The sequence below is a fragment of the Rousettus aegyptiacus genome, unplaced genomic scaffold (genome assembly GCF_014176215.1).
Source record: "Rousettus aegyptiacus isolate mRouAeg1 unplaced genomic scaffold, mRouAeg1.p scaffold_m13_p_3, whole genome shotgun sequence".
NCBI lineage: Eukaryota > Metazoa > Chordata > Mammalia > Chiroptera > Pteropodidae > Rousettus > Rousettus aegyptiacus.
In genome coordinates, this window is record NW_023416306.1 from 138,029,479 (window position 1) to 138,048,494 (window position 19,016).

The 19,016-nt window shown below is 39.9% G+C and overlaps 1 protein-coding gene and 1 pseudogene across 5 annotated transcripts in view; both read right to left on the bottom strand.

Annotated features, from left to right (window-relative positions):
* The window catches only part of DDHD1 (DDHD domain containing 1), a 64,719-nt gene extending 62,850 nt beyond the window's left edge, over positions 1 to 1,869 (bottom strand). For 2 of the 5 annotated variants that reach the window (XM_016142152.2, XM_016142151.2), the window contains exon 1: positions 847 to 1,848. In XM_016142152.2, the coding sequence (XP_015997638.1) occupies positions 847 to 1,678 (832 nt within the window). In that variant the 5' untranslated portion in view covers positions 1,679 to 1,848. Of the gene's footprint in view, positions 1 to 846 lie in introns of all 5 variants that reach the window. The other 3 variants (XM_016142158.2, XM_016142153.2, XM_016142155.2) reach the window with 3 other exon arrangements.
* A 7,571-nt stretch (positions 1,870 to 9,440) lies between these two features.
* LOC118600902 lies at positions 9,441 to 9,558 on the bottom strand (annotated as a pseudogene).
* Positions 9,559 to 19,016: the final 9,458 nt, after the last annotated feature.

A 19,016-nucleotide genomic window follows, 5' to 3' on the forward strand; every position in this document is an offset into this window, starting at 1 on the left:
CAGACATTTCTGATAGCCTTCCTCCTTAATCTAATTATATTACCGAAATTTATTGTTGTCTAATTAAGTAAGGGACCCACTGTTAACAGTTACATCAGACGTATGTGCCAAGCAATTTCAAGCCCTTTGGGTGTATTATCTCATTTAATATCCACAACAGCTCTCTAAGGTAGATAAAATTATCCCTATCTTACAGATGAAGAAACCAAGGCACAGGTCTTGTAATTTTTCAAGGTCAATAGGCAAAAATCAAAATAGGTAAACAAGGACCTAAGAGACAAAAACGAGTATTCCATAGAGTGAGTGAGCGGGACCCACTTGCTAGAACTGCTTCACGGAGTGCTTTCCACTTCTCCCTAACGCACCCAGAGGGAACAACCTTTCCTTTCCCGCCTGGGATTATATTTCATGATTTAACTGCTGATTCTCATGCAGATCCTCTAAAACATTCCCACTCCAGAGGGCAGGCAGCTATTTAAATCACAGGCAGTTGGGAAAATGAGACCGAATCAGATCCCTGGGCGAACAAAGCTCAGATAGGATCACGAAATTAAACCTTTCGGGATGGGTATCCGTTTCTAGATCATCTCCAGGGGATGGCAGCAGCACCGGCTCACCGGGCAGGCGCTACCTGTACAGTACCCTCTCCCCTCTCTCCCCAGGCAGCTTAGGTTTTGCCATCTGCTGGTTTACCTTTCACCTACTGGCGCTGCCTATACAATCTCCATCGTGTTCCAACCACCAGGCCTCACGCGCCTCGCTCTCTGCAAACCCGACCCACCCGGGTGCGTGTCCGACCCCTGTAGAGGCAGCCCGTCCCGCTCCCTCCCCCAGCCGGCTACTCACGGTTCCAGTACACCGGGTAGCATTCTCCTTGGGTCACATCCACCTCGTAGAGGCCGCCCCGCACACACACCCGCTCGATGTTCACCAGCTCCTCCATCTCGGGCTCGTGCCTTCCTGTGCGCGGGCAGAAGCCGCAGACGCGGTCCTCGTCGTCGTCTCCCCCCGAGCTGGAGGCCGGGCCGCACACATGGTCGCCGCCCGGGTCCTCGGCCTGGGGTCGACCGGCCGTGGCCTGCAGCAGGGTCCGGAAGGCGAGCTCGATGCGGAGCGAGTCGTAGCCGATGAAAGGCTTCCAGGTCTTCTTGTCCTCCTTGTAGAACCAGCGCACCTCCTCCGGGCCCAGCTCCGTCACCACCTCGTAGCGATGCCGGGAGGCCGCGCCGGCCGGCCGGGTGCGCTTCCTCTCCCCGGGACCCCCTCCCGCTGCCCCGCCGCCCCCCGAGTTCGACGGCACCAGTGGCGGCTGCTGCGGCGCGTGCAGGGACGAGGAGCTGCCACCGCCGCCGCCGCTCTCGCCCTCGCTGTAGTAGCGCAGCGAGGAGCCCGACTCGGCTGAGCTGAAGTCATAGTTCTCGTCACTGAGGCAGGGGTCCAGCACCAAGTGGTGACCGAGGTCGTCTGCGCCAGGTGCCAAGTGCAGCCCTGGCTCCCCGCGGAAAAGGGCCAGGGGCACCTCGCCGTCGCCCGGGTTCCTGCCTGGCAGGCGGTCGAAGCAGCAGACGCTGCCACCGAACGCCGGCTCCGCATCCGAGCTCAGCTCCCAGGCGGCGCTGCCGCTGCCGCGGCCGTTATGCTCAGGGCTCCGCGGGGACTCGTGGCCCGGGAAATTCATGGTGTGGAGACGCTGCCTGCTGCCCGGCCCGGAGCCGAGCCGTGGCCCCCAGCGCTTCCGCTACACATTCAACGCCGCCGCCCTCTCCACCGGGAGTTTTTAATCTTTCAAATCCCGGCCGGGGCTACGGCGGCAGCGGCGGTGGCTCCGCCCCCCTCCCCCCACCCCCGAGGCCTACGGCCGCCGCCGCGGCGTTCGGCTGTCGGTCCCATTGTCACGCTGCCCGACGTAGGAGGCGCTTGGCCCCGGCCCCGCCCCGCCGGCCGCGCGCGCCGCCCCGGAAGCCGGGTCTCCTGGGCGCCGCCTCAGACGAATCATCCCTCTCCGCCGGTCTAGCTGCTGGTGCGAGGTCACCTCAGGGCACCCGGTCGCTCTTAGGATTTGTCAATTCTTTTCCGCTTCTACCTTTTTTCCCCTGCACATCTGCCTCGACCCCCGCCCTTCTGGGGCTCAGAGCCTAGATGTGGAGAGACTTTACACCGGTCATCTTTGCAATTTGGTCATCGCCTCAAGGGTTTAGTTAAGATACAAGTCGAGAGGGACCCCAGTAGTTGGATTCTCCTGACCTTAGTTTTGTGACCTTAGACCCACCTAAGGCCTCAGCTGGTCCTTCTAATCACCTGGTTCTGCACCTACTAGAATTGTTGGCCAACAGGAAGACAGTCCACCTCATAGCTACTGATTCCTGTGGTTGGCATCACCACTCCTACTCAAATTCACATGCAAGTGTATATCATTGCTTATCTTTTAGTGCTTATTTCCTGTTAACCTGATTGCAAGGCCCTTGATGGAGACCAAGTCTATGTGCCTCATCCTCTCCCCCATAGTGGTACACAGTGTTGATTATAATGATGGCAAATCCAGGGAGTTGTGATAGATTATTAGACTGAAAGCCAGAAAACAACTAGGCTCTAGACTTTTGCTAACTAAACACAAGCAAGTCACTTATCTCCTTGATGTTTTGGTTTCCTCATCTGTAAAATATTCATTATTGGACCAGATAATCATTAAAGTCTCATCTAGCAATGGAAGTCTATGACCTTCAAGGTTTCTACCTGTTCTTTACGTATCTCTGATTCTGTAGCTCATTTTCTGGGATCAGGTTGAATGCTGAGGTTCACCTGCCTGGTTTTTTCATATTACACGAAAAGTTTTATAACCCCATCACTCTGTGTTGAGAGTCCAGAGAAAAACATTCTCCGAACTCAGTGTTTGTAATCAAGATCGACAGTATTCACTGTTTCCACCCCCTACCTTTGTTGTAGAATCAGATATATAGGATAGTTTTTATTGCTTCTGGAATGTAAACTGTCAGAAATTAAGTTACTATTAAGCAGTCCTGTCTCAAACTTGTATAGGATCTATGAATGAATTAAAAAAAAAATGGCTTTGTTTCCTATGGGCAGATACAGAGCCAGTGTTCATGGACTGGATTTCTGCCCCAGTTTGTGCCCTTGGCTGGATTATCTTGGTTAAATAAGCAATGAACAACCTGCCCAACTGGACACTGCAGCCCTGACTCAAAGCATCAGAGACCTTGTTTCCATTTAGATTGCTTTTTGGGTATATGCTTATCAATTTCTTCAGTATTTCTACTGACAATGTGCAGAATATGAAATTGGCTATGAACTTTCATCTGTTTACTATTGATGAAAGCATTCATTCTATAGTGTTCTGATGGTCATCAATATGATAGGAATCTCTGTGCTAGTTTCTGATACAAAAAAGCATGAGAGGAACTTCATTTCTTCTTTAAGTACCTTAAAGCCTAGTTGAAACGAGGTACAGCAAACTAAACAGGTACATTATAGTACAGTGTGAAGAGTACTATGAGGTTGATTTAAAATAAGGGATATTACAATATTTAAAATATTTCTATCCCTTTATAGTTCTCAATGGAACATAACCTACCTGTACTACTATCCGGTCAGATTATTGTAGCCGAATTTTAACTATTAAAGTACAGTTATAGAAATAATGTTATTCATTATGAATATTCCTCCGTAAAAAAATTACTCCCTGTTCTGTATTGAATGATAATTTCCAGTATTTAAATTTTGTGCTTATTACATTATCTTGAAAAGGTTAGCCTCTTGTGGCCCATTGTATTGATCCTCAAATATGATTTTTAGAAAAAGAACAATAGTAAACAAACCACAATGCAGTTGGATGTGAAGTCCTCAGATTCTCTCTGGACCTGGCTATCTTGGTCTAGCTAGACCTTTGGTGAGGAGAGATGTTAATCAGTGTTTGTGGGAGGTGAGATTGCTTCTGCCCCTTGGAAATGAGCTGGGGCTAGAAAGACAGATCCAAGTAGCCAGCCCCATGCTGACAGTAAAAGATACCTGAATGTATAATATCTAATTTCATTTAACTGTATGTGTGTATTTCCTTGTTATTCCTTAGCCATATCGAGGCAAAGGCTCCAAAGCCTCTCTCCTCAACTATTTTTTCTGCTTTAAAAAGTCATCCTTTATCTTATTCTTCCTGCTGCTTCTCTCCTACTTTTGCGTTCTAGAGCGTCTTTCAGGTCATATAATCCTGACAAGAGGGGGAAGGATTCCTCTGTTCCAGTCCCCACCTGTTGAAACAGGTGTCGGTGGCTCCTCTCTACTCTATATCATTAGTGCATCCAATTGACACAGCAGTATATGAACTTTCATGGTTGTATGTAAAGCGTTCTATTGTATTTTACTGATTACCGAAGACCAAGCCTCTTTCATTTAAACCAGATAAGAATGATTGATTCAGACTTCTGGCATCTGTGGACCTATGCTGTTGCAATAACCAGGTAAATGTGGAACCAAACCTGAGTGGTTGGTGCCAGATAATAAAAGAGGCAAAGCCAGATGGTTTGTACTGTAGAAGACTGAAGCAGCTCATTTGCAAATCCTACTATCCTCCTTTCCCCTGCTGGCATATGATAAGGGGCTATCCGGCAAGCAACAGCCATCTTCCCCTCCCCACTCCTCCAAAGTTACATGATGCAATTTTCTGCCACCTTTCTCTTTTTTTCTCCCATAAAGAGTGTCCTTATTGTTCATTTTAACCACTTTTCTGCCTGCATAAAAATATTAGAGGTAGCCTAATGCCATGTAATTTATTCAGCGCCAATAACCTACACCTGCATTTGAAATGGCTTTGATTAAACATATGATGGAATATTTAGAATGAAGAAAGAGAGCAGTTATATAACCATACCATCATCTCTTGTATCTCTTGTTTGATAATCCATCCACTACATTTTAAATTTTATTTTATTTTTTATGTTTAGTATTATGATTTATCTAGTTTCTTAAAATTAGACCATCTTAGTCTGTTTGGCCTGTGAAAATAAACTATCATAAACTGAATGGCTTCTAAACAACAAATATTTATTTTTCACAATTCTGGCCTAGGAAATCCAAGATTATTGTGCCAGTAGATTTGGTGTCTGATGAGAGCTTCCTGGTCATATTTTCATTGGGTCTTCATGTGTCAGGAAGAGCTAGGAAGCTCTGTGAGGCCTTTTATATGAGGGCCCTCATGAACCACTCATCTTCCAAAGGTCTCAACTCCTAATACCATCACTGTGGGGATTAGGATTTCAACATGTGAATTTTTTTTTGCGGGGGACACAAACATTGATACCAGAGAGTGTCTTCTTTGGTGCATAGACTAAATGGGAAGAGAACCTAGACCGAAGTAGGGAACATTTATTGATATGTATTAGATGTCTACTAAGTTTCAGGTACTATACTAAGACCTACAGTGAAGCATATACAGTCTAGAAATATCTTTAAATAAATCCCATAATGACAACTTTTTATTCTTATGAGGAATATAATGTAATGCCAGAATGACCACAAGAGCCATTCTTTCACTAAACACAGATCAATAGAGGAAGCCAAATTACAACCAAAGGGTAGCTAGGCAAGCAGAAATAACATAGGAGTATGTAATGAATAAAGTCATTTATGCTTCTATTTATTCATTCAACAAATATTTATTGTCCAGTGCTATTTTGACAATAGTTTGTTTTTATTTTTATGTTTATATGGAATCATACTTAAAATGTGGAATTATCAAATGCATTTACTTAAAGATTTGTAAGAGATCTGCTCACAAAACTGTACATACCAAAACCCCATAATTTTTAAAAATATTTCTTCTAGAAATAAAGGTCAATGGTGTTGAAGATATATATTCGAATGGAAGAAAATATAAATCAATACAATATTGATGCATACTCTATGGAGGCAGCCACAAAATCTTTATCAGCTTATTTATATCGAAGAGAAGATTTGGCTATATTCCTGACCTTTCATTGTAAAAAAGTGAGTTAGATGGTAGCACAGGCTGCTGTGAAGTCCACATTATGCATCTATTGTAGATGCATTTGATGACTTTTATGCTCCAGGATTTTTTCTTCTCTTATCTCAGAGATAAACTGAAAGTACATCTTTATTCACAAAATATATAGTGTATAACTAATATAGGCCTTCACCAAAAAGGAATTGATAATCATAGTAGTGTGCTGAGAAAGACTTAGTAGTATTTTGCATATGCGTAGTTTATTCTAATTTTCATATAACAAGTGAAACGGAAAAAAAATGCTATGTTTCAATAGGGATTTTCACTAGTTCATCTCTGGGTAATTTGCTGAGTTTTTTAAAGACTGAATGGCAGAATCGATTCGCTGTTTTTGCAACTGCTGCTTAAGAAAGCATGTTTATCCATAAGTCAGCATTTCAAATGTAAGAGTTCAGTCTGAACAATATATGATTCTGGACTCACAAGTTCAGAAGCCCCTTCTACAGGATCTCCCACTGGCTTTTTCAGCCATACTAGATAGCCATTATAGTTGTATCATTAATAAATTAAAGTAGGATGGAAGGAAAACAAAGTTCTGCAGAAATTTAATCTTCTTTAAGACTAAAGCTATATTTTAAATATAAGAAATAACAATGGCTTTGCATTTATAACTTATTCTTTCTTCTTAAGTTCAAAATCAAGCTGATCCTTTCTTCTTAACTTTAGATTCAAACTAATTCTTAATCACCAACGAGACCTAACAAACAGCCCTTCATCCGATTACTTACATTACTTAAATCTCAAGTTAGAAATGATAAACTTTGATTACTCACACTGTTCTTCTAGGTTAGAAACTGTAATCCACAAATGCTCTTCAGATAATTTTTAATGAAGACATAGGAAACAGTATATTCATTTCTGAAGGTGGCCATAACAAATTTCCACAAACTGTGTGGTTGAAAACAATAGACATTTACTCTCTCTCAATTTGAATGCTAGAAGTCCCAAATCAAGGTGTTGTCAGGGCTGGTGTCTTCTGAGGCTCTGAGGGAGAAACTGTTTCATGCCTCTCTCCTAGCTTTTGATGGTTGCCGACAGTCCTTGGTATTCGCATTCCTCAGTTATGACTCCAGTCTCTGCCTCTATCATCACATGGCCTTCTTCCTTCTTTGTCTTCCTCGGTGTGTCCTCTCCTCTTCTTATAAAAGACACTGGCTTTTGAATTTAGGGCCGACTCTAATCCGATGTGACTTCATCTTAACTAATTACATCTGCAAAGATTCTATTTCCAAAAAAAGGTCACACGCTAAGGTTCCAGGTGGCCAAGAATTTTGAGAGGACACTATTCAATACACTATAGACAGTGAATGTGAATATGCAAGCACAAGTGTTTAAACAACCTTTAAACATATGAACAATTACTAGATTAATTTTCACTTGGAGCACTTTTGTATATTTAAATGAAAATGAAAATCATAAATACAGATGCAGGAGTTCAACCTTCTGAATACAGAAAAGGTGTTGCACAAAGGAGATTTTGTATTGTGTTTACTACAGTAAAGTCAGTGATTCATTACAAAACAAATACTATTTGACAGAGGTAGCTTAGGAAAATGTGCCTTTTAACTCATTCAACTATTTCCATTCATCTATTCATCCAATTATCTATTCATTCCCTCAGCTTCAAAAAGAATGTAAGGTGATTTTGAGAAATACCTTCAAAATAATGAATGTAAGTGAGAAAATTGGAGAAAGGGGACAAGTGAGATTAAAAAAAAATAAGTTGGGAATAACACATACTAGGTAAAGTTCCATATATTTGCGAAATAGAGATGAGCCATAACTTGGCTCTGAGTTTTCCACTAGATTGGTTATGTAATCCATAGTCTTAATTAGATGAAACGATTGGTTATTGATATTCTTTCTATGTAAAAAAGGAAATAAAGCATTATTCAGCAAAGGGATTTACTTATTTTCATCTTTAGAATTCTACGTGATAAATATATTATTGTAATACTTTTCTCTCAATATTCTTCTCTGAGATTTCTTAGATAAGTCATAGATTTTCTATGAAACATTTTGGGGGAGGGGCAATAAGAGAATCCTTCTAAAACCCTAACTGACAGATAGTACTAGAAAATATAACTCAAACTGTGTTATCCTTGTTTTGAAAACAAAATGATAATAACAAATAAAACCAAAAGCCAAACCACAGTAGGAAATATCTCGTCGCTGGATTGAAAGTAGAATAGTTAAATAATCTATTGTACATCTATGACTATGGAACACCATGCAAAGATCAGTTAGAAAGAACAAACTGGCACAGAAAGATCTCCACATTTTAAGTGAAAATAGCAAGTTACAGAAAAATGACCTGTGTTTTGATCTTATTTTTACATTAAAATTCAAACAAACTCACACTCCAAATGTTTATATATTTGTAGATATTCACCTACATATATAAATCATTGATAGCTACAAGTTATCCACATAATTACTTCTGGATGGTGGGAAGGAAATGAAGTTGGACCTTAAGTTCTATATTATTTGAACTTCATAGGATTAGGATACATTTATATATTATTTGTATAATTAAAAAAATAACTTTTAAAAGCAAGCGAGATAAAATGGAGAATAATATTGGTTAGTATTGACTACTCCCACTTGCGTTAGAGGTTTCTCTTCTCTGCATCAATCTAGTTGAGTAACATTTTAAAAATAAACTCACTGTCCACAGGTGTCATAGAAACCACACACAGGTTGCAGACAGATCTAGGTTCGATTCTCTGTCATGTCAAAGACTATGTGAGCTTTGAACCTCAGATTCACCATCAGTTACATGAGAATAATGACAGCTCGCCTCACTTTGTGTGGTAAGGATTATTTAAGACAAAATGAAATAATGTATAGGAAAGCTCTTATGGGGCCTCCCACTACTGTCGCCTGCCATAGCTGGCAGCAGACACACTATGCAACAGAAAACCTCCCTCTGTTTTAAAAAGTTTCCTTTTTTTTTTTCTGTTCTTGCATCCTTCTTATTTACCTATAAATGGTAGAATGGTGGTATTCAGCATCTAAAGTACCTTACTAATTTACATTTTAACTAGCTCTGTGATTCCTCAATTACTTAGCCTTTTTCTTCTTAGAACTGTTGGCCAATCCACACAGTAATCGAGGAAAGGGATTCAACCCCTCAGTAATTAAAGGGCCTGTAATACTCATAACCTCCTCTCCAGAGCTGTTCACAAATCCATTTTGGCTTTGCTACCTTAGTGCAACTCCTTGGAGAGGCCATAGGCCTGAATTTTAGGTAACATGGAATCCTTTGTTGCAACTTTGCCCTCTCCCCTACCTAACACTGCTGGCTTTTTTTTTTTTTTTTTTTTTTTTTAATGCGTGGCAACCCTTGGTTGACCTCTCAGATTGCAAGGACCTTGTCAGTTTACAATCCCTTATTTTTTATTTTTTACACCTACAGCACCTGGTCTTCCTAGGTAGTCTCCCAGCATAGTACTAACCTGGCTCGATCCTGCTTAGCTTCCAAGATCAGACGGGATCGGGCTTGTTCAGGGTAGCATGGCCTAGACCAGGCCTTCTTAATATGAGTGACACAGTGTGTGGGGTTAAGAGCTAAGTTTGAACTCACTCTCCAACGTGCTTTGAAATCTTCTTTCGAGGAGTCCAGGGATCCACAAGATTCTTTAGTATCTACAAACTTCTGATTTGAAGACTTAGTAGTCTGAGTCAGAGGTGAAAACGTGGAAGTCATTATTATAATTCTCAGGGAGGAAAAAGACGCAAATAGAATTTTCTATCTTGTAAAAAAATTATTTTATTATTATTAGTTTTAAGTATACAGTATGTTGGTTAAACATTTATATAGTTTATGAAATAATCCCCCTGATTAGTCTCTCTTCCCTCTGGCTCTACACATAGCCATTATATTACTGCTGACTGCATTCCCTATGCCATCCTCCCCATCTCTATGACCATCTATCGCCTACTAATTTGTACCATAGAATTTTATTTTCAGTGGCATCTTTCAGCTTCTTTAAATAATAGTCAGGCAATATTTTCCTGCCAGTGAAATGAAGGACAATTGAAATAACCTCTCTCTCTCTCTCTCAAGGGGTTTAGTTATTAGGGGAAACTGACAAAAGATCAACTCAAATGAATAAATATATATATCAAATGTTTGTTTGGTTAAAAGGAGTCACGAGAAGAGCTTGAAAGTTTGCCGTTGCAGCACTTAATGTGGATGCCCCACTCATCTGTGAGGGCAAGTATGGGGATATTCAGTCCTAGAAACTTTCCCAGAAAAAGAGATGCCTAAAGCAGAACCCGAAAGATGAATAAAAGGTAGCTGAAAAAAGGGTAGAAGTGGGGTGCAAAAGAATATTCTAGGTAGAAAGAATCAAGAAAGATTCGAAGAACTAGAAGATGGAGAGTAGAGCAGGAGAGATGGGCAAATATAGATTATTGAAAAAGCTGAACAATATAAAATAATGGTCATATAGATACTGCAGACATCTAATGTATTTTAAAAAATGAAAAGTTATTTTATGTGTGCTACTTTGAGATGATCACATCACACTGAATTTAAATAGTGGGCTTACGTCACTAGCAATGATCAGAGACATGACCTTCCTTAAATGACCCCACTGTAAGCACTGTGATAGCTGCATAATCTAGTTCTGAGCCTTGCATATAATTGCCACTCAATTTGTATTACTTAACCAGGGCACTTCCAGGTACTTATTTCATTTGTGATCTGTATTGACCTTGCCATTATTTTCACCTGGTCCTACCAGGGACTCATCTCTGTAAGTCACTGTTGGGGTTTTGATGGGAAGGGCATTGCAAAGCTCAATTTGCTTTAAAATATTTGCTCAGTTGGCCTGCCATGGTGGGTTCTTCCCTCCTACCTGGTTTGACATACACCCACATCTTGAAGCACTGTCTTGAGTTATATAATAAAAAGTAGGTAGGAGCATTGCTCTTATATATGTATCCTTAAAATGTGTGCAATTGGTATGGCCAGGTTTTTTACTAAGTATAAACGAGGTCATATTAAAGTTTTACTGCCCAAATTATATCTTGGGCCTCCACTGACTTGATTGCTAGTCAAATGCGTGCCCCAAAAAGATGACTTATATCAACTTACAATCTGTTCTCTGCACTACAATAATTATTCTGATCCACCATGTTTATTTTCTCCTGCTCTGACAACACTGTGTTTGCCATGGCATCCAAGTAGCTTGAAAGAAGCTTGCTGTTGCCTTGCTAATGATGTTGTCCCTTCCCAATATTGGTCATGACCTTGCCTAGGTGCTGTACTCTGAATCCCCCTAAGTCTCCACATCCAGGCGTCAGAACAGTACCAGGCTGAGTTGGAAAGAAAGGAAATGAGTTCTCCTCCCAGCTCTGAGCCAAACCTTTCACCTAGAACCTAGAGAACTGCTACTCTGCCTATAGTCGCAAACTTTCCCCTTTAACCTCTCACTTCAATTTTCAGTCCCCAGGGTCAACTCTTAGCTTCACTTCCCCATCTATATATCCTCTTCCCCTTCTAAAGTAAAATCTCAAAAAGCCTCAAGGACAAAGCTTGCAGTTAACCAGCATGGAACATTATGTGATCATATTGAAACCTAGAGCATTTGTTGTCAAGTTAATACACTAACAAGATCAAGCATCCTAATAGTTTTTCTGCGAAAGAGAGGAGGGGTCTCCTCTAAAGGTGAAGAAAAAGTCTCTACTTCTGAGTACAAAAGAAACTGCAATTCTTAAATCACATCTTCCTCACTCATATTCACGCAGGTTTCAAAAATCTTAAAGCCCAGGCCTAGCTAGCACACCTGAGCCCAAAGGAAGCTGTGCCAGCTGAAAGGAAAAAGATAGCACTTTTCTATTAACCCAATAAATTCCCAGTAGTTTGTTAGATTGGTAAGGGAACAAAGGCACGAAACTCTTAAGACCAGTCAATGTCAATGTATGAAGTAGCTGGGACTATATGAATCTGGTAGAAAACATGAAGGGCAGAGGGTAAGAGGGAAAGCTTACAAAACGAAATTCTAGATGTGAATTGTGTGGAAGACAAACTCAGGCCCAATGAATTAAACTGTAAATGTTTGGCTTTCTAAACCATCAATAAGGTAATATCATCAATAAATTCTGAAAAAAATTGTCATAAATATGACCGACATAGATTACAAATCTTTATAAAGAATTCCTAGTCATGGATTGGAAAATTAATAAGCCCCCATCAGAAAATTGGGCAGAGTTATGAATAGAAAATTAGCCAAAGAGGAAATGAAAACTTAAAAAATGTTTAAAATAATAGGATAAAAGGTTCATCTGGCACGTGGACAAAATAAAACTATATAAATATATATATAGTAAAACAATAATTGCATGCCACTTTGTGCCAAGCAAACCTTGTGCCAGGTCACAGAAGACCTGCTATGCTATGGTCATGAGGCCAGAATTTATTCTGTGATAGGAAGACATTGACAGATTTTTTTTTAGCAGTAGAGTAACATCATCTCAGTTCCCTCTCTTTTTTTAAAAAGGAAGATTAATTAATCAATGGGGTATAGGATGAATTAAAGAAGATGAGATTGCTTGCCGTAATTGTAAAGATGAGGAAACAGTTTCAGAAATGGTCTGTGTAGGCATGTTGTTGGAGATACAGCTTTGGAAAAACCCATGAGAAAGGACTGAATTATGCACTGACTTTTTCCATCCATTATTCTGTCTTTCAGCAGACCTTGCTGCCTGATAAGTGATGCTAATGTATCATAAGACTGTATAAATTGCTATCATGAAAGAACAGCCCCAAGCTCATTTTTCAAATTAAAAAGAGGTGTCCTTTTAAAGAATTTTGTCTTTCCACAAAAGTTAAGAGGCAAAAGCATAAAAATTAGGGGATTTCCATTTTCAAAAACTGCTTTTTCTGTCTTTTTCTTTCTTTCTTTCTTTCTTTCTTTCTTTCTTTCTTTCTTTCTTCCTTTCTTTTTCTTTTGCTCTCTCTCTCTCTCTCTCTCTCTCTCTCTCTCTCTCTTTATTTTTTTAATGTCCATGACCCACAAGGGACAATTTTCTCAGCCTTCTTACAATGGGTGTGCCATTCATTTTTCAGGGGCATGCTTCATTGCAAAGATAGTCTACTGTTATGAGGGTTTCTTGAATTTGGCTGTCCTCCAAGGACAAAGAGTTTTCTGATAGATATTTTTTTAAAAAATATTGCAATCTTCTTAGAAGACGTCGTTCCCTAAATGAACATAAATATTGTTTCTTTCTTTCAAAGAAATAGCTAAATAGCAATTCTGCTTAATTGACAATAACATTGAGCAAAACTCCATTTTTTTCCTGCTTAGATTTCTTCTGTTTACTTCCTCTATTTTAACTATGTTCCCCACTAAGAACCTGGTGATGCAATGATGGCTTACCCTTTCCCCAACTGAGGCCTGCTGTCATCCAGACCGTCAGCTGTGCTCAAGTGACTATAGAATTAACTACTTTTAAAAAAATTACTTATTACTATTGAATGAAAATATTTTTCAGAACTTTTCCAGGCAGAGCTATATGTATGGAAAAACAGAATTTTGGGCTATAGTAACTTTTTTTTCTTTTTGTACAGCAGGCCTTGCTGATTCCAGCTGTCCTTAGCAGTGTCTTTCATAAGAATGAAAAGAAAAAAGTTGGTACTATTGACAGACATCAGGGAAAGCATGTGTGTTTCAAGATGTATAGTAAACAGCAGCATGTGGGAATGAAGGAGTGGCAGAAGTGTGGGAAAGGAAATTAGGAAAACTGGATTATAGACTCAGGTCAGCCACTAACTAGACATGTGATCCCTGGAAACCTTTTTACCCTCACAGAGTCTGACTTTTCTAATTTGTAACATGAGAAAATTGAGCCAAAGTCATTTCTTTTATGGCTGTTATTCGTACTACTAAATTCAACATCTATGACTACATTCCTATCAGATATTTGATGGTCTATCAAGGGGTCACTATTGGGTCTCCCTTGTCCCAACCTCAGGCCCTCTTTAGGCCTGCTAATCCTCTCTCAGCTGTAGATTGAGCATTGTTAAACCTGAGTATCACAGTGGCATATGGAAAACTGTGAGGATGTCTTAGGCCCTCGAGGTAAGGGGAGACATTGTGTAACCATCTCTACTCTCTCACTCTCGGCTGAGTATACAGAGATGACAGTCCTAGCAGGCTCCCTTAGCTCTCCCCTGGGAAAGTGAATGAACAAGGTCCTATTTGTGGGTACTAGGGAAGGGCCTACAGGGTACTAGGAACTATAGTTGACGCTTGAACAACATGATTTGAACTGCTCAGGTCCACTTACATGGAAATTTTTTTTTAATAAATACAATTTATTTACAGTTAAATACATTTTATTCATCCGTGGTTAGTTGAATCCATGGATGTGAAAGGCCAACTGTAGTTAAGTTTCTGAGGACTCAAAAGTTATACATAAATTTTTAACTGAGTGGGAGTACGTGTGTGTGTGTGTGTGTGTGTGTGTGTGTGTGTGTGTGTGTCGGAGCCTCTAACCCCCACATTGTTTAAGAGTCAACTGTACTAGTCTAGGGGTGAGTAGGAGAGGGTAGAGGAGGGTGGGAGTGAGGGGGAGAACTCTAGGCTAATATATCAAAATATTATCCCACTATACAATATTAATGAGTCCATATTTAATCCTTATTTTTTGGCATAAGACAGCAATAATAAACTTGTAAACTATTTTGACTTTTTCATTCCAAAGACGTAGCTAAGATAGGATATTGTTTTCAAAAGTCCGATGTTATTCATATTAATAGTGAAATTGGAAAGGAATGATGTTGCCTACTGCTTTTATTTTCTATTTCTTCTCTCTTTTTCTTTTGTTTAGTGATTTTTCTTCCCTGCGTTGCTTCTGTCACCTCGGTTTCTTCTGTCCCAGGGAGAAAAATGAGATAAACTCATTCATGCTAAAAGTCTTTGTCTTGCAAGAGAAATTAAATTTTAATTAGCCTAATTACTACAAAGGAATGAATCAGTTAAAGTGGAATTTAAGATAATTGGAGGGGAGATAGTTTTACCTTTTTCTCACTATAGAAGTAACTACTCCAGGGTTTAGGGTAAAGGAATGACACTCTCTCCCCCTTTCCTGAAAGGCTGGGACAAATCAGCTAAAGGAGGAACAACTCAAAGGAGCGCCCCAATGCAGAGTGCACTGATGTGAGAGAGTATCTGCAAGGACGTGAGGGGCAGAGTCACAGAGCTGCAGATTGAAAGAGCCAACTAGAGCTGGGCGTGGAACCCAGTTGCTACTCTAGAATGTTAGGACAGGTTGAGAAATACTAAAGGGGCTTCCCTGGTGGGGTCTACAAGAGGAAACAGGAAAGGAGATGTGCTTTATGTGGCACTTGGCACGTGCTGTGGGCTTAAAGGAATTGAGCCAGACTCATTGGAGGTCATGACAAGATGATGAAGGAAGTGGACTCTCTTTAGTGTTCTTGGAAAACCCCTGCCCTGCAAGTGTGCTATTTCTCGGTTTTTGAAATACAGTCAGAAATTATTTTCAAGAGTTACTATTTGGCATATTCCTTAATTATCAAGCAAAGTTCATCTTAATATAATGGCTTTCGGATGTATCTTCTTATGACCTATAGTCTCACTGTAAAAATTGTAAGAAGTCTTTCTTATTCTATTTGAGATGTTATTATAAAAATACCATAGACTGAGTGGCTTATAAATCACAGAAATTTATTTTTCACAGTTCTGGAATTTGGAAGTACAAGGCACTGGCAGATTCACTGTCTTGCTCAGGTCTGCTTCCTGGTTCATAGATAGCCATCTTCTTTCGATGTCCTCACATGGCAGAAGAGGTGAGAGAGCTCCTTTGGGCCTCTTTTATAAGGACATTAATTCCATTCATGAGGGCTCCATTTTCATGACCTTATCACCTACCAAAGGTCCCACCCCCTACTATTATCACATTGCAGGTTAAGATCGCACCATATGAATTTTGGAGGGACACAAGCATTCAGCACATTAACATAGTCTTGCCTCTTCTAACACCTTCCAGCATAGTTGAATCCTTTTATTTCACCTTTGGCCCGGAAAAGTAGGCCAAGGTCAGTATAAAAGCAATCACCTAGAAAATTTTCAGGTACCCGCTGTCCAGACTGAGTGGCCCACAGCTGGTTCAATGTCTCTGTAGACTTAGCTCATCTCTTTGCATCTGCATCTGCTTAGCCAACCCTCCAGATTAATGGCCGGTTGTGATGCTAGACTTCAGCACCATTTGCCTGCCTTCCTGATTGCAGTTCTTTTCTCTTGGCTAGATTCTGGATGCACGTGCTAAGCCCAGGACCTCTCTTTGGTATATTACTGCCCAGCTGTTAGGGTAATGAAGGTCAGGATTGGGAGTAGAACCCAAATAAAGAAATTTAAGCCACAATCTAATTCCCTGTACTTGTTTTCATTTATTGAAAAAAATATCATATTTTGGATACCATTATGTTAGTAACCCTATAAAAACTTCTTCACAATAGCTCGTTTGTAGTCCTATCATCACTGATGGTTAGTTAATTGAAATAAAACAAATAATTTTCTGTGCTTCCATTTTTCTGGGTGACAAGACAGCAGAACACACTTTTAGAATCAGATTCTTCTTAAGAATTATTAGCAACAGAGATGACTGGCTGCAGGTTGCTTGGGAGACTCTCCTGCAGTGAAATGACAGTTAGCACAAGTCAACTTCAGACCAAAGAGGAAATTGGTACACGGAAACGAATACACACATTATTCTTGGCTTTTGATTCTAGAAAAATGACAGGAACAAACAAGCCAGCCAAACACTTAAGATCCCTCAGAGGGTGGTCCTTTCTGAGAAACAATTCTGGACAAGGTTGATTATAGAAAAAGGTAGTTTCACAAAAGCGGCCCTATCTTGCAGAGAACAGTCTTACCCAGTTTTACTCAGAGAGCAAAAGGTCAATTCACACCATGGTCACAACCAGACAGGCCCTAGTCAAAATCCTGGCCCCTCCATAGATCAGGTGTGTTTTCTAGGGTGAGAGGACCAAATCTTTCTCAGCTTCAGTTTTTTCAATCATAAAACAGGGGTAGTAATACTCACCTGAGAGGTATTGTGATCTCAGGTATTGTGATTAAAGACAATGCACATAAATCTCTTGGTCATTAAATGATTGTTTTTATTTCAGTGAAAGAAGATCAAATTCTAATCACTCTCACAGTTGCCAGGTTCTTTATCTGGTTATGACAGATAATATACAAATATTCCTGGATTTGAAGCCCCAGCTCAGAATTGTCTGTGATTGTCAATGTGTTTCACAGAGGCCAGTTTCCAGACTTCCCTTATTTTTGCCAACTAGAGATAACTGCTGATGGAAACTGTCACTTGTCACATTCCCAGAAGCTGGGCACCTCTCTAATCTCTCTCTTCCTCTCCCAGCAGGCTGTAAGAGAAGGCGAATCAAGCCTTCAGATAAGGGACTGATGCTTTGCCATCACTCCTTTGCCCAGTCGTAGAGATGTGCCAGGTGCTCAGAGCTAGCTTTGAGAAATAGGCTGGAGAAGTCCAGATATTTTAATAGTAAAAGACACTTACATACATTAATTTGAAGAAAAAGCTTATATGTTTGTATGATAAATATTACTCGTTAAGTGTTATTATGGCCAGAATTAATCACAGCTTTAATCTGCAAATAGGTATCCCGGAAAATTGCTCTAGCCTTTTAAAATTCATTTCGATAAAATTTGTAGAGCTTCTGAGTGTTATTGCTGTCACAGATTCTCACTTCTTTATTATATGGTTTATTGTTTTCTTATTTTATAATCAACTTACTTCAAAATATAAGTTTACCTCCCACTAGCGACCATAAGAGTGACAGAGATTTCATAAGGTTTTCACTCAGTGTCTTCCACTGCCTTTCAGTCTAACATGTATGAATGGTTTGTCCATTCAGTGCCTCTACTGGCTCAAGTCAAAGAATAACTGTCACCACAGACATTATTGTCATTGAGTAGTATTTATCATAAATTCACCACTACATGATGCCAAGGCGAAGAAGATAGACAGAATAATTGCCTGTGAGTAAAGACTGTTTAACATACAGATCATTTCACAGAGCACTCTAGACCCCTGTGAAATACCATAATGGGACGTTGAAAGGGTGCTAATTTGCAACAAAGGCAAATTACATGGATAAATGTGCAGGAGGGTTGGTACTATTCTAAAAGTTATTTAACTACAAAATACATATTGCTCTTTACTTTTAAGGTCTTCAAAAAAGGAAAGGGGGAGGCAGTGTACTATTGTTCAGAGGCTTCTAGATATTTATTATTCACGAATTAGTTAAATTCATAAAAAAAAAGGACTGATATAAGGTTGCTAACTTCTTTGCAAATTTTGTCAAGTAAGGAAATTAAGAAAGAGATTTGCTATTAACTATTGCAATAATTTCATGAAGAAAGACATTTGAATACCAAAATAAAAGGGCGGATACAATTTCAGAATAAAGAATCGTCTTTCAAATTGAGCAATAGTGGCTAACATTTATTGAACACACATGCAAGGTGCTATTTTAAGCCATTTGAATGTAGTATTTTACTCATATAAACTTGTAAGAGAGATACCATTATTATTCCCACTTTGCAGATGAGAATATTGAGATACAAAGAGGTACATGTCTAAAGTAACACAGTTCATATGGTAGAGTTAGGATTCATTTCTCTAGAGTCTATGATTTTAAAAACAATGTGAAAAGCCTTACTTAATAAGGTCTTATGTACATGTAGCTTTGGTAAAACAATGCTCATATAACTTATCTTTCTAATTTTGACAGTGGCAGGTGAAAACATGGTCACAAACCTGCACTCATCTGAAAATCAGGGTATTTCTTGAAGAAGGGGCAAGAGGTATTTGGTGGGAGTGGGAGGTTGGAGTAGGATTGGGTGTCAACTTCATCAGGCACCTCAAATTTAGACTTTTAATGTTATCTTCAAATAATGTTTACATATAGACA